This window comes from Sturnira hondurensis, unplaced genomic scaffold (genome assembly GCF_014824575.4).
Source record: "Sturnira hondurensis isolate 20B ecotype Veracruz unplaced genomic scaffold, ASM1482457v3 Scaffold0014745, whole genome shotgun sequence".
Taxonomy (NCBI): Eukaryota; Metazoa; Chordata; class Mammalia; order Chiroptera; family Phyllostomidae; genus Sturnira; species Sturnira hondurensis.
Window position 1 is genome coordinate 3,023,652 of NW_028087376.1, and position 15,454 is coordinate 3,039,105.

Below are 15,454 nucleotides of genomic sequence, written 5' to 3' on the forward strand. Positions count from 1 at the left end.
CATCACTGCCACACTGAGACTGGTAACTTCTACTTCCCTCTTCGACACTTAAGGGCTCTCTTGGTTATACTGAGCCACTCACGTAATCCAGTGTAATCTCTCTGGTTTGAGGTCCGCTCGGTAGGAACCTAAACTCCAATGTCTGCCCTAATTCCCCTTTGCCATATTAGGTAACGTATGCACAGCAATGTGTTTGCAGGCGCTGGGAACATGGACATATTGGGAGGCCATTACTCTGCTCACCACAGCATGTATTATATATATTTCTGAATCTATGTTCTATTTCTTTGTGACAAAAGGTTAAAAGTTAAATAGTGGTAAGTAAATAAAAAGTATTCACATGCAACCATGAAAAAAATGACACTTTTCAATTTAATGTTATGGAAACTCTGGGAAATATTTAAAAACCAATGTCAGAACCGTTACGTAAATTACACTATCATTTATGGAAAAAGGTGTGAGGGGAAGCATATCTATATGTACTTGCTTCTATCTCTCAAAGCATATAGGGAAATGAAACCAAAGCAAAATAAAAGAAAGCAAGGGTGGGAGCTCTTCAATCTGCCGAAGAAGTACTTCTTAGAGACCTAAAACCAAAAGGTTTTACCAGCCCTTCGAAGATAATAATAAGGAACCATTGACAGCCCTTGAAAAGACACACAGAATTGCATGGAATTTACAGGGAAGATAATATGGAATTACCATGTAAACAAAACCCTTCCCTTGGGACCCTGTCTTTTAAAATACCAGCAATAGAATAAAGAACAGTGTCACGCAGATGGAAAATTATACTATTCAGTTTACCCAGGATGTGAATCCTGTGGCAGAATTCAGAATTGCAAATGGCACAACAGATCAATACAATTAGTTATGTGATGTTTGGGAACCTCCTGGAGAGCAGCCAACCCCCTTGGAATCTGGCCAAGCACAAGGTCCCAGGGGAGCCACAGAGAGGAGGGAGATCCCACCACCTGTGGCGCGGGGGCCACTGGAGCATTTCCAGCCTTGTCTCAATACTGAGGTACCAACATCTCCTTCAGACACACTGAGAAGTCTGGGAGAGATGACGCTGGTCTGAAGAGCAGAAGCAAACTTCTGTCAACACGGAAACTGCCAGTGCATTCTGCGCTCATCCTGAGGCCATGCTGAGAACCCCACAGCCCTGGGAAGGAAAGGCTGGATCACACTCAGCTTCATTCACTCATTCCTTCTTTGATTTTTTTTCATTTTATTGATTGGCTTTAGCTTCCTGGTGCTGAGAGCATAAGACATGGAGTATGATTTCAATATATAAATATTTAAAATAGGCAAACACTATTTTGCTTAGGGATGAATTCATAGGTGATAAACTTATATGTTAAAATAATAAAATGACTATCATAAAAATCGAGGTGATAGTTACATCAGTGGAAGGTGAGATAAACATCATGGGGAACGGACACGCCCCTGGGGGAGGTGGAGGGTAGCTCACCCTTCTGCACTATTCTTAGTCTCTGACCCCTTCATGCACAGAGAAAAGTGACTGTGTAGACAGTAACTGAAAACGTTCTGGGTACAGCAGAGCAGCAGAATTTTTGCACTTGAAAATACTAAGGATTGTGCACTCTCACCAACCCCTCCGAAGTCTAAAATAGTCACCACAGCCATAATCATTGGAAACTTACACATAAAACAGCAAAGGCAAGCAGTACTAACTCCCTTGAAAAATTAAAGCCATTTTCTCATCCTTATACACAGACAGACAACCATGGACCCCGGAGCACTGGAAGGGACCACATGAACGCACGGCCTGATGCCCACACCACTCTCGACTTTCTAACTAATGAATATCAGTATTTCTCTGGGCTTCCTTATTTAATAGCTTTGAGTGGTATTTAATGTTATTTATTACTCACATTTGATGATTAAAATCTTGTTCTTTAACAACAGATAATCAACCCTGTAGGTCTAACATTGGACTATTAAGATTTCCAAAAGAATAAAATAAAAAATGGAGGGAAGTATGTAAAAATTTAAAAAAAAAATCCCTGGAGCTGAAGGGGTATATAAGTAACCAAACTCAAGTGGCCCTAGAAAGCTGAGGAGGATCAATCAGGAAAACCCATTTTTGGACAAAGCTTCACAGAGGGAGATATAACGGGCCACCTATAAAGAAACGGTAATTAGGTGATCTTCGGATCTTAATTTTTACAATAAAGTTTATGCAATGTCTTCAAAGCTCTGAGGACAAATTAGTTTAAACCTAGAATTATCTAAACTATTAAGTGAATTTGGAGGCATAAGGAGACATTTTCAGATATGCAAGGATCAAAGTTTCTGTTTTACCCCTTTTAGGGAGGTTACTTGAGCAAAGTGAAATGAGAGAAGATGCAAAGGAAAACGTATCGAAAATGTATTTTTTTAACTTTATAGTTAATACTATTACAGATGTCCCCATTGCCTCCCCCACTCTTTGCTCAACTCCACCCAGTCCCTGCACCCCTCCTTCCCTCGGGCCACCACTACACTGTCATCTGTGTCTCTGTGTCAAGCACATGTCCTTTGGCTGATCCCTTCATCTTCTTTCATCCGGTCTCCCCCGCTGCCCTCCCCCCTGACAGCTGTCAGTCTGTCCCATGCGTCCACGCCTCTGCTTCTGTTTTGTTCATCAGTTTACTTTGTTCATTAGATTCCACACAGAAATATTAAAGAATCCTGGATAACAACTGTGTAGGAGGTGACTAATCTGAATTAGAATAAGAAGCTGGTGGTCTCTAAGAAAAATGCCTTCAAGGAGAAGAGAATGAATTCTAAAATTAGGTAGCAGTGGAGAAATGGGGAACTAGAAACAACAGGGGGAAAACCCAAAAGCTGTACAGAAGCATCCAGCTGAGTATGAAGTGCACGGAAACAAGGCGTGACCGTGAGAGGCTGGGGACGGCAAAGACAGGGAATGCACTTGACACAGATTTAGGACCGGCCTCTGAGTGGTTAAAAGTTAGAACAGCTGACCTGCCGAAGATAAGATACAATCTCTGAATACGATTTGTCCCTTCAGTGGATACGATTCAGGTAGACAAAAAAGAAGACTCAAACACAGTTATTGATCACAATAATATAAAAAAAGTACAACGACCCCCAGAAGGTGAGAGGGAGAAACAGAGTGGAATGGTGTTGGGCGGTTAGGGGTCTTAACATTCTTACCAGTCAAGAGATATTATAGGGTTGACAAAACACAAAATACAGTTTTAAGTATATTAATTAAGGTTGTCAATAAAATTCACAAAATGAAGTACATATACTGAAGTAACTGGGTTGCCAGGGACTGAGATGGGGGATGGGACCGCCTGCAAATGGGCACGAGGGAACTTTACGGCCGTTGCCGTTGTTACAGGGCTGTTACAGTTTGTACAAGCTCACAGAACTATGCCCCCCAGTAGGGTGATTTCACTGCATGTAAGTTATAACTCAATGAGCCCAGGAAGAGGTAGAGGAGATATAAGAACTGAATTCTCATCTATCGCACTGGGGAACTCAAAAGTAATGTGTGAGGTTGATAAATTAACAAATAACGATATAAGAATAGAGTTAGCAAGAAAAATTACAACACAAGAAATGGCTAAATATGGACAGCTATTTAGCTTTGTAATCTTACAATCTGTATGTTCTACTTATTCACTGGTGTCAGAAATTGTTTAGAATGCTGAAATATTTGTAAAATACAGAAAAGGACCCAGAGTAGCGCAAAGAACCTCTATATATCCTTGGCCCAATAATCTTTATGGCAAAAGATCCAATCCAGGTTCACACGTTGCCCTACATATCATATTGCTCTGGCCCTCTTCCGTCTGAAATAGTTCTTTAGCCTCTTCTTGACTTTCATGATCTCGATATCTTTGAAGATTATAGGTTGGTGATTTTGTTTTAATCTTCAGTTCAGGTTAGTCTGATGTTTCCTCATAATCAGACCCCAGTTAAGTATTGGGTTTTAATAACATTGAAGAGGTGCAGCCCTGGCTGGTGTAGTTCAGTGGATTGAGCACTGGCCTGTGAACCAAAGGGTTGCTGGTTCAATTCCCAGCCAGGGTATATGCCTGGGTTGAGGCCAGGTCCCCAGTAGGTGGCACTCGAGAAGCAACCACACATGGATGTTTATCTCCTTCTCTTCCCCTCTCTCTAAAAATAAATAAATAAAATCTTTAAAAAAGAGAGATGCTGTGTTCTCATTGCATTCTAGCAGGTGGTCTAAGAAGGTAGTCTCCTCTATTACTACAGGTGTTAAATAAAATCACATCTACCAGCTTTCTTCAGTATAAAGTTAATTCTCTCCTCTTTATAATTGACAAGTATTTTGAAGGAGAACATTTTGAGACTACAAAAATCCTATTCCACCTCCCACTTTCAGCCATTAGTTTTAAGATCCACTGATGCTTTTTATCTGAATTGGTGATTACTATGGTTGCCAGATGATAAGATTTACTGAGCTGATTCTCAGAGTTCTGTTTATTTAATGGATGATAATCTATTTGGGTCATTATTTACTTCAGTTCTCAATTTGTTCCAAATTTGGTCAGTGGGAGTCCCTTTGCTGGTTTCTGCATCATTCTGACATTTCTCTGTCATTCTTTGAGGTTCCCTTACTTTCCAGCACAAGAGGATGTTCCAGGTTCATCTTGTTCTCCGTCTGCTTCAGTCCTAGAATCAGTTAACTCTCTAAGGCTCCTTTCAGTGGAGGGGGATTTAGAAATAGAGCTTTGGGTTCTAGGTATGCTCATTGCTCTTAGGGTCTCAGAGCTTCCGGGACCTCTCAGTGGACATGGCTAGGAAACATGCATATGTATGTACATATACCCATGCTCATACATGTATATTTATTTCCAGAAGTCTGAACATTAACAACTGTCATTCACAATGGTAACTCCAACTGTATTCCAAGACCAAAGGGCTCATCTTAGTCCTTCTCCTTTCCATATTTTTGGTTCCCTCTTCCAAGAACAAAAAATGTTGGCTCTTGGTATTCTCAATATATTTACTTTTTTGCTTAATTCCTCTCTGTATATATAATTCCTGAAGTCATCTGGTTGCCACCCTACTTGTACACTCTCCTTGTGGCTCTGGCCACTGCCAGACTACCCTCCCATTCCACCTGGCATACATTATTTTATAAAAACTTGGAAAGGAAAAAATAAATAGCCAAATACTATAAAAATAACAAAAATATAAATTGTGAGACTCTGTTCAAGGAATGTTCTCACTGCTCTAAAAATCAAAAGGAAACCCAAATGCATGGTTTCCCATGCCCAGTCCTTCTAGACCACAACTGCGGTACACTTCAAGTTTGATCTATTCTAGAAAGAAGTGAATAAGTGCATAGCTCACGTCTATTATTCCTCTGCTGATATCATGCACTGCCCATAGCCAACACTCACTCACACACACGCAGGCACCCCAGTTCATGCTCTGGGCACTTTGTAACTGCCTTCACCACAGAGGAAGTCTTTACCTGAAATGTCACAGTAAACAGTCATTTGGTAGAGCTTGGCTTCCAGAGGGTTAAAGTACACAGTGATTTCTGCTGATGAGTTGGGCCAGACATCACCTTCCTGAACAACGAGAAAGAATTATTAAAAAAAAAACAATATGATGAAGAGAAGGTACTGCTTTTAAATGGTACTATTATTATGTTAAAACCGCAGGAAACTGGAAGGAAATATTTTCATAATAGATAAAAGAGAGCACTCTGACTCAACAGGGAGTTAACTTATGCTACTTGTTAAAAGGTGGCACCAATTGGAAACAAGCCTCAAAAGTAGTTTCAGTGAGTCCATGGACATATAATAAGCTTATATAACTAACAGTTATGTTACTTTATAATGAGGATATTTGAGGAATTTTAAAAATTTGTGTATACAATGAACATTCATCACATGCCAATGTGTGCACAACACTGGGCGTCGGAGATGAAGAAGGGTGCGGTCCAAGACTGCACAGAGCTCATATGTCGAACGGGTGATAAATATGTACACAAACATTTTATAACACACACAGTAAGTGCTGTGTCTATACAAATAAGGCGTCTATACAGAGAAAGGAGTACCTAATTCCCTTGGTGGAGGGACCACATTCCTAACTTCTGAGGTGACAACACAAGGAAATACTCTTATTCTCTGAAAACATAGCAAAGACCCAAGGAAGAATGAGGGCCAGATCAAACCATGGTTCTGATCCAGTGTGGTATTTCTTATTTTAATTCAAACCACTCATAATGAGGAAACCAAGTTTTTTTTTTATAATATATTTTATTGATTATACCATTACAGTTGTTCTATTCCCCCCCCTTCAATCCCCTCCACCCACACCCTCCCTCCCCCACCATTCTGCCCCCCTTAGTTTATAACCACGTGTCTCAAGTTCTTTGGATTCTATATTTCCCCCACTATTCTCACCCTCCCCCTATCTATTTTCTACCTACCATCTATGCTATTTTCTGTGCCTTCTCCCCTCTTCTCCCCCTCCCACCCCCCTGTTTCTAACCCTTCATGTGTTCTTCATTTCTATGGTTCCACTCCTGATCTAGCTGTCCTCTTGGTTTGCTTTTGTTTTAGGTGTGGTTGTTAATAACTGTGTGTTTGCTGTCCTTTCACTGTTCATATTTTTCATCTTCTTTTTCTTATATAAGTCCCTTTAGCATTTCATATAATAAGGGCTTGGTGATGATGAACTCCTTGAACTTGACCTTATCTGAGAAGCACTTTATCTGTCCTTCCATTCTAAATGAAAGTTTTGCTGGATAAAGCAATCTTGGCTGTAGGTCTTTGGATTTCATGACTTGGAATACTTCTTTCCAGCCCCTTCTTGCCTGTAAGGTCTCTTTTGAGAAATCCGCTGACAGTCTGATGGGTACTCCTTTGTAGGTGACTGTCCCCTTATCCCTTGCTGCTTCTAGGATTCTCTCCTTCATTTTGGTCTTGGCTAATGTAATTATGATGTGCCTTGGTGTGTTCCTTCTTGGGTCCAACTTCTTTGGCACTCTCTGAGCTTCCTGGATTTCCTGGAAGTCTATTTCCTTTGCCAGACTGGGGAAGTTCTCCTTTATTATTTGTTCAAATACATTTTCCACTCGTGGCTGTTTCTTTCCCCCTTCTGGTACCCCTATAATTCGGATGTTGGAACGTTTAAAGATGTCCTGGAGGTTCCTAAGCCTCTCCTCATTTTTTTGAATTCTCATTTCTTCATTCCTTTCTGGTGGGATGTTTTGTTCTTCCTTCTGGTCCATTCCATTGATTTGTGTCCCCGTTTCCTTTCCATCACTATTGGTTTCCTGTGCATCTCCCTTCATTTCAATCAGTCCAGCCCTCATGCGTTCCTCTAATTTGTAACTTTGTTCCTCTAATTTGTGACTATAATCAACCAGTTCTGTGAGCATCCTGAATTTCATGATGCACATGCAGTATATCAGAACTCCCTTGAAAAATACTTTGTACTAAACATATAACCTGGGGCTTCTTCATTAACTTCCTGGGGTTGTAAAAGTAGGTGCATTTTATGCCACTTGGGAAGACTAAGAGGAAAGTATTGGAAAAATTAGGGGAGAAAAGTGTGCATTTTTTCTACAGTTTTTGTAAACAGAGCCAAGTAAGGCATATGTGATAAACACATCCAAAAATCTACTTAGGTGGTGGAGCCTGAAAAGCCAAGGAACACAAAGGAAAGACAACATGACAAATAATCAGGCTCCAGTTTCAGAGAGTCCCCAGTGCATATTCCATTTCCAGTCTGGCTACCTGAGAACATGGTGCTGGAATAAAGAATCAAACAGAGAACGAAATGGTCCGAAGCGCAGGCACCCACTGGGGTTGGGGCAAGGAGAGAAACCTGGAGCTGGTGTAGGTTTACTTATGAAGGAAACGGCCTGGACCTTGTGCTTCTCAGGCAGCATCCCCCAGACTCCAGAATTACAAATGGGCACAGAGCAGAATGAGGGGCTGTGAGTGCCATGGTGGTCCTGGGAGCTTTCTTCTCCCAGATCAGGTTGTGACTGGATTGGACAAAAAGTTCCTATGTTTTTTCCTATAAAATAAAATATACATTTTTTCATTTTTACCAATAACTTTACTGATTTGGATATTTTGAGTAGGTCAGCTATCTCTGCTTGGTATAATGCTGGTTTTTCTCAATGAATGTCTCGATGTGATAACTGTCAACTTCAACTGGTCTACCTGACTGTGGAGCATTGTCCAGTGAGAAATCTCCAGCACGAAAATTCGCAAACCTCTTTTGTCACGTTCAGTAAGTCACAGCACCTTCTCCATACACTGCACAAATCCTTTTTTTTTTTTGCGTTTCAGTTGTGTCTTTATCTTTCTTGAAATAATAAAGAATATGCTGAAAGTATTGCTTATTTTCTTCTACCTTCAGTATTAAAATGGCTATATAAAAATTCACCAATTTTTATCAGTTTTTTTAAATGCATGCTCATATGACAGCTGTCACAATACAGACTAACAAAACTGTTTTGAATGAAGTTAAAGACAACTAAGTGCTATTAGAGCCATCTTACAGAAAAAAACAAATGAACTTTTTGGCCAACCCAATAGAATGAAGGCTCCATGAGTGAAGACCCTGTTCTGCCTCTAAGACCTAAATCAGAGGTGACTCCTATAAGTGCTCAAAGTGTTTATTGAATCAACTATATCCATTCACTTTGTACACTGTGTAGTTATTAGCGGATGCCTATTCATCTCTGCAGCCTATTTCTGCCATTTTCTCTGCAACTGGAACCACAAAAGCCTTATAATTTAGAGCTGGCAGGGACCCTTGAGATCGTGCAGGGAACAGAATCCTTCAGCACTTTCACTTATTTGGCATTTTGGCAAATGCCTTCAGGCATTTCACTGTGGTGCGTTTAGAACCTTTGAAAAGTGTCTGTCCCCTTCTGATAAATTGCAAACACCTGCCCCCTTCGATTATCGGGGGTCTTAGTGATATGGAGTGCTAGGAACATTCATGACCAGAATGGGCAGAGGGGCCAGGCCAGGCTCATCCATTCACTGGTGTATCAGTGGGCGTTCCATCTCAGAACACTTGGAAACCTGGTTTTGCTCCCAACACATAAGATAAACGTATTGCCTGGTGGGTTTAGACTCTGCTGTGTTTGGAAATATAGACTGGGTGCAGCTAATCTGTATCTATCCAAGCTAACTGATCAAAGGGGCCACCTTGGACCCCTAAAAACTGCTAGAAAAGTCTATCAGAATGGTAGGAAATGCCCCCCAAAATGATACTGTTAGATAAGTTTAGTATATGCAGGCAAATTCAAGGGCTTTATAATTTCAGGTGGGCCAGATCACTTTCAAAAGCATTATCCCAACAAGAGAATCCAGGGTCCACATGTAGACAAGAAAACAACACATTTAAGTTCTCTCCCAGAAGCACTCTTGGACCCCCCCATCACCAAAGAAATCTGATCAGCAGAACTTGGGCTGGAACAAGGCAGGATAAACACACTCTAGAGAAGCAATTGGAATCTCCCCAGAGAAGGAAGCCTTGGCATCTGGATGTGACCCGTAAGAGGATCGTCTGACATGGGGGCTCCCTGGAGGCTGGGAGGCTCTTCTGCTTGGTGAGGGACCCCAGTGCAAGGGAACCTGAGTCAACAGAGTTCAGACTGAGCAAATGGGACTTTAGGCTCAGTGTTTTCCTACCCTGGGTTGCAGCTGTTTTGTGCTGTGACATTTGCTAGTAACTTTCGGTTTTACTCAGCCCAGGGACATAATTCAAGGACAATCTTATTCTAAAAGCCTCTCTTGGGCTTGTATCAGGTAATGCGCATTAAGAGGGCTGTATGTGTCTGTAAAAACAGAAGCGTGGCCATTCAGTTTCCTCCTGCAGAGGGTGCTTTCAATATTAGGCCATTTGAAGGAGTTAGAAACGTGTACAAAGACACTTATTTTTCAGTTGGGATTAAAATAAATATTAAATAGTGTCTATTTCTTTATAGCAAAAACTCAATATAGCATTTTCTAGCAAATCAGAGAAAGCAAACCCCAGACACAGGCCACCAGCCTAAAATGACCCTATTTTCATTTTTATAACTTTGAAAATTTTCATATTACTCCTCTAACACTTCTGAAATTAAGTTCCATGTCATTTTATGTCTCCGAAAAGAATTTTTCTCTCTTTATTGCCCAGTTCTAAAGTTTCTTTCTGAAAACCAAAGCAGTCAGAATTTTCCATACTGGCTCTGACATCAATATCCTTTCTTTCCAGCCTAGGAAACCAGCTTCATCCCATGGAACTCCCTGCTGTTCTACGTTCCTTCCACACAGGACTCCTCTCCCCTGGCACATAACGCCACTGGCTCATGCCCGGTGATCAGTACAATCATGAGAAGGGTGTCCTTTAAAAACGCTCTCCTTAAAAAACTATATTGACAATGAATAAAGTGGCTTTTTTAAGAATTACCCCTTGAAAATCCTTAAATATAAAATAAAATATTTTTAGCTTGGTGGATTGAGCGCGGGCCTGCGAACCAAAGGATCGCAGTTCGATTCCCAGTCAGGGCACATGCCTGGGTTGCAGACCAGTTCCCAGCAGGGGACGCACAAGAGGCAACCATACATTAGTATTTCTCTCCCTCTCTCCTTCCCTTCCCCTCTAAAGATAAATAAATAAAAATATTTTTAAAAAATTATAGAACACAAACAATTACTTGTGCCTGTAATTACATAAAAAAATATTTTGGAAATGACCTTCCTTCCCCTTTCTCTGTCACCCATTTCCTTCCTTCCTTCCTTCCTTCCTTCCAATGAAGGGTTATTTCTTGCATATTTTATAAAATCAAAACCTGAACTGCAAGAAGAGAGAATGAAATATGTTTAAGTTACTTGGTTTATCTGGAAAGCAGTTTACAATATGACTTGATACCTATATTTATCATATAAAATAGTTATTTTAACTTCCAACTCACAATTAGAATAGTGATCCAAATGTTTTCCTACTCAAATGTTCTACTTTCCAATCATCTGTGACCTGAAAAGAGACTGAATCACACCTAAATGCAAATCATAATATTTGCAGCCATAAACGGAGAACTCATGTTCCCAGCCCTGTGTTATCTAGTTCTATCTTTACAACCTTGTGAATTAGTAGTATCCCTTTTTTAAAGACAAGAAAACCAAGGCAAAAAGAAGTTAAGTATCTCCCTGAAGGCCACAGCAATGGTAAATGGCAGAGCTGGGTTCCTGTACTTTTCTCTTTAACATTCTCAACCCCACTGCAATTATTACAAAAGGTCAGGCCTCACCTTTCTCTCATTATAAAAAAAGTGCCACAAGAAATTTGAAACCACTGCAATTGATAATCAGAAGTAGATGAAGCCAGCATAACCCTGCATTCCTGTTTGGCAAACATAACAGGATACCCTGCATGCTCATGTGTTCAGGTATCTTGGAAGGTGATTCACAGGACGTCCTTTTGGATGACACAGTTAACATTATTATCTTGCAGCTGTGGAGTAATGTATTGGTACATCTCTACCAAACTTTTCTGGTTGGGCCAGGGTTCAGTCAGCTCATAACAAGGTCAGTGAATAATGACTTCAAGAGCAGCTATAATGTGTAATGAATTCCATCATGTTACACAAAAATGAAAATATTCTTAACTACATAAAGAAACATTTTCAGCTAATCTTATCACATTTAAGGAAAATTTAAAAATTTTCTCTTGGGAAATAAAAACATCCTCTTAAAGTCAACTTTCTATCAATCAACCAGAAAAAAAAAAACACTGATTAGAAACTATAACATGTTTCACTAACCAGAGTTGCCCTTCTAGAACTTTCCAGAAAAATGAGAGAAATCATGGCTCACTTTATCATCAGGGCAAAGAGAAGTTGTCTCAAAGAGAAATAGGAAAGAAAGTGAAAGCAAAACAAAATCAGAGGTGAACTATCCTCATTATCATTGAGATAAAGGATCTGATTGGAACGTGATATACAAGATTTTTCTGCTGTATTTTATCCCCTCAAACAAGAAACCAAATTTAGTGAAGCTTTGATTCTCAAAATGATGACCAAAAAGGCTTCTAAGAGAGGAGTCTAAGATTTGGTCAGCTGTCAGAGGAAGGCTTACAAAAGGCATGTTGTTTTCTCTTGGGTGAAATAGTATAACCCACGCATGGTAAAAATGCCAGTGGGGGGTTGTAGAGCTGAAATAATTATATGTGATGTTCATTCCTGTCTTTGGAGAAAACAGATCTGCATCTCTTCGAACAAGGACCTTCTATCGAGGTTTCAACTTAATGAACCATGAGGAACCTAATACTTCCTTAGGTCTCTCCCTCCACCTATCCCGGTTCTCCAATACCATAGGGAATGTGCCAGCACAACAGGAAAAGGTTTGGCCGAGCACAAAGATCTGAGAAGCCAAACAATAACAATGGGAGGCTGAAGAAGGGGAAAACCGTACTGATGGGGGAGCTGTGACTTGTCAAGGACAGTTTGCTCTCAGCAGATGCCTACACTCCTTTCCCCTTTTTGGTGTCCATTTCCAAGGAGTCAGCTCCCACATGTTTGCAATGTGACTTACAGCTAATGGAACAAGAAGTGGAAGGAGTGTGCAGTAAAAAGCAAGGTCTATCCTCTTTGGTAGCCATCTGGGCTTCCACCCAACCTGGTTCTGCTGAGCTCACATGCTATGCAGGTTTGGGGAAAAAAAGTAAACTAAATTTGAGCCGTGCTTTTAGAGTCTGAATTGCTGAACCACATTTTCTGCAGAATTGGGTGACAACGAAGCATGGTTTACTATTACTTACATAGTAATAAAGAAATGATCAAGTTCCCCCCGCCCCACCCTTTTATAAGGTTCCCTTTGTGAGGCTTAGTTAAATTAAGCTGAAGCTTTCCTAAGGATACTGGATGACTTTTTCTCTGATGGCAAAGGAAATGTTTTTTTTTCCTGCTCATCAATGTCACCCACTCAGCTAAGACCAGTTTGGGCAAATACCTTTAATTTCTCAGACCTTTCTTTATGAGAAAATATCAAGTGTTCAACATTCAGAAAACTGCTGCATCTTAAAAGTGTGGCCTGAGCCAGCACAACCGAGTTCTAAAACAAGGCCAGCACATCTGTGCTGTGATTTCTCAGAGGGCCCCCAAATGCCAATGGAAATCAAAGGCTTAATTCTCTCTTTTGGCCCTGTGATGCTCTTCTGCCTCTCAATTATCAGAATTGTGTTTTTTCTATTTGAATCTCTCTCAGTCAGGTACCCATGAGACCTACGCGGAGAACATAACAAAATGAGACTGTCAGAATTCTGTGCAGCCAGAGTCCATCTAGTAGAATAGAATATTATATTTCTGAAAGTAGTCAATTCCACTTGCTTTTCTGGAAGGCACAAAACATACATAATAGACTCAATTTTACACTTCTTTTTCAAAGGGGGAAAAATTATCCAGAAACAGGTGGCTTGAGAAATGATCGGTATTCCATAGGACCCAGTACCTTCCCTAGATAAGGAATAAATAGAAAATTGTTCACTAGTTACATCAATACTCCAGACTCAATCAAAAGAATTGACTTGAAGAACTTGACATAAATAGTAATAATATACCACATGTTTTAATGACCAAAACAATTATGATTACTATTATAATATCAGTAAATTACCAAGTAGAGCTAAAAAAATTACCTCCAGACCTCTGTTCTATATCTGCCCAGGACTCCCCTGCGGTCACTCTGGGGCCTTGCCCACTCCCTTTGTCCACCAGTGACCATCTCTGGGGCCTCTCAAACACGAACTCCCACCTTTGCACTCTGCAGCCACGTTGGTACCCGAGACACCCCAGCATAACTCCTCAAGATTCTAACAGACTCTGGCAACGTTATGCGATGAGAATGATGAGAAGAAAGTGAGCCAGGACAATGGGACTAACCAGGGGCTAAGTGGTGAACAGGTTACAGAACAGTGTAAAAACTTTCAGTTCTAGAGTTTTGGTCAGTTATTCTTATAGCATTGAGTCAAACTACTTCTCACATGATTTGATTAAATGCAAAACCATCACCACCTCTGGGCATTTTCGGGACAGTGATTGATTTCTTGATCTTGAATACTTGCTTTAAATTGAAAGAAACTCTAAAAGAGGAGCAATGTTCCCATAAACACACATGAAATGCAGAGAACACAGTAAGGGCTAAACTAGCCTTGGTTTTACCTGAGTTATTTGAAAAACTAAGATAAAAAGACATAGAAATAAGTATAGAGTTGGGTATAAAAAATAAGCATAAAATAAGCATATCATTTCTTATTTCTTTTCAGACACTAAGGTAATGCCCCCACCCCCATACCTTTAAAGTTTATCTCATTTGAAGACAGTGTCCTTCTTTGGTGGGCACAGAGGCCAAAGGGGTCAACAGAAAGCAGGTGGTCTCTAAGCCACTAGGTCAAGCTTTTATTTTTATTTTTTCAACAGGATGTCAATTAAAGATTGATTGTCAGATCAGTAGGTGACACTGTGATTTTAATCTCTGCTTCTGTGAACTTAACTCCTATCAAGAAACTATTTAAAAGAAATCACACTCTCATAGAAAAAAAACTAATTGCTGATACATGGCTCAACTGTCAGAAATTAAATAGTGGCTTTGGCATAACTGATCTGATACGTGAGCAAGACTCAGAAGAGACCTTCAGTAGAAAACAGTGATGAACCAGCCCTAATAGGGCAGAAAGACAGGCGAGACAGGCTGCCGGGCTCTCAGCTGGCAGGTGCTCCTCTTAGCCTTCCTTCTCTGCGAATTCACAGCCTCTCCTTGCTTTGCAGGGTCTCTAAAAGTCAGTACCCGAGGGCTCTCTTGAGGCCTCTGCAATTTTCCTTCTTTATTCCGCTCTTAGAATTTCCATCTGCTTTTCATGACTTCAGTGAATATCTGTAGAAGATTCTCACGTATCTTACCTCCACTCCTGATTGCTCTCCCACAAATTCAGTACTGCATTTCCAAAACTCTTTGACTATCTGTTGTTATCTCAAATTCAACGTGTTCAGAACCAAACTCATAATCATCTACTGTCCTCCTTCCTTCCCCCCCTCCCTCCTTTCCTTCCTTCTTTCCTTCCTCCTTCAATGGGCCCTGTGGAAGGCCAGGGCACCAATGAGGATGCGGCACTTCCAACCTTAAGGAGCTCAGAGTCTGTTTCCAAACTGAATCTCAGTAACCTACCCTTAACAAAACAAAAACCAAAAAACTTATTTTGTATACAATGCAATTGAAGCCAAGAAAGATCGAATGGCTTGTTTAAGGTCACATTTGCTATTGGCAAAGCTAGGAGATAAATCCAGGACTCTTGACTTGCTAACTTCTATCGAAGGCATCATAATTCTCCCAGCTACTCTAGTTTAAATTCTGAGGAGACATGTGATTCCTCACCATGTTGCACTTTAATGCACTTTTTTCTTTCTTTTCCTTTTTGCCTGTCAATT

The 15,454-nt window shown here is 40.4% G+C and overlaps 1 protein-coding gene across 1 annotated transcript in view; it reads right to left on the reverse strand.

The window, feature by feature from the left end:
* The window catches only part of HYDIN (HYDIN axonemal central pair apparatus protein), a 306,600-nt gene that overhangs the window by 214,374 nt on the left and 76,772 nt on the right, over positions 1–15,454 (reverse strand). Inside the window, exon 10 of the mRNA XM_037063680.1 lies at positions 5,483–5,582. Within this exon, the coding sequence (XP_036919575.1) occupies positions 5,483–5,582 (100 nt within the window). The remainder of the gene's footprint in view (positions 1–5,482; positions 5,583–15,454) is intronic.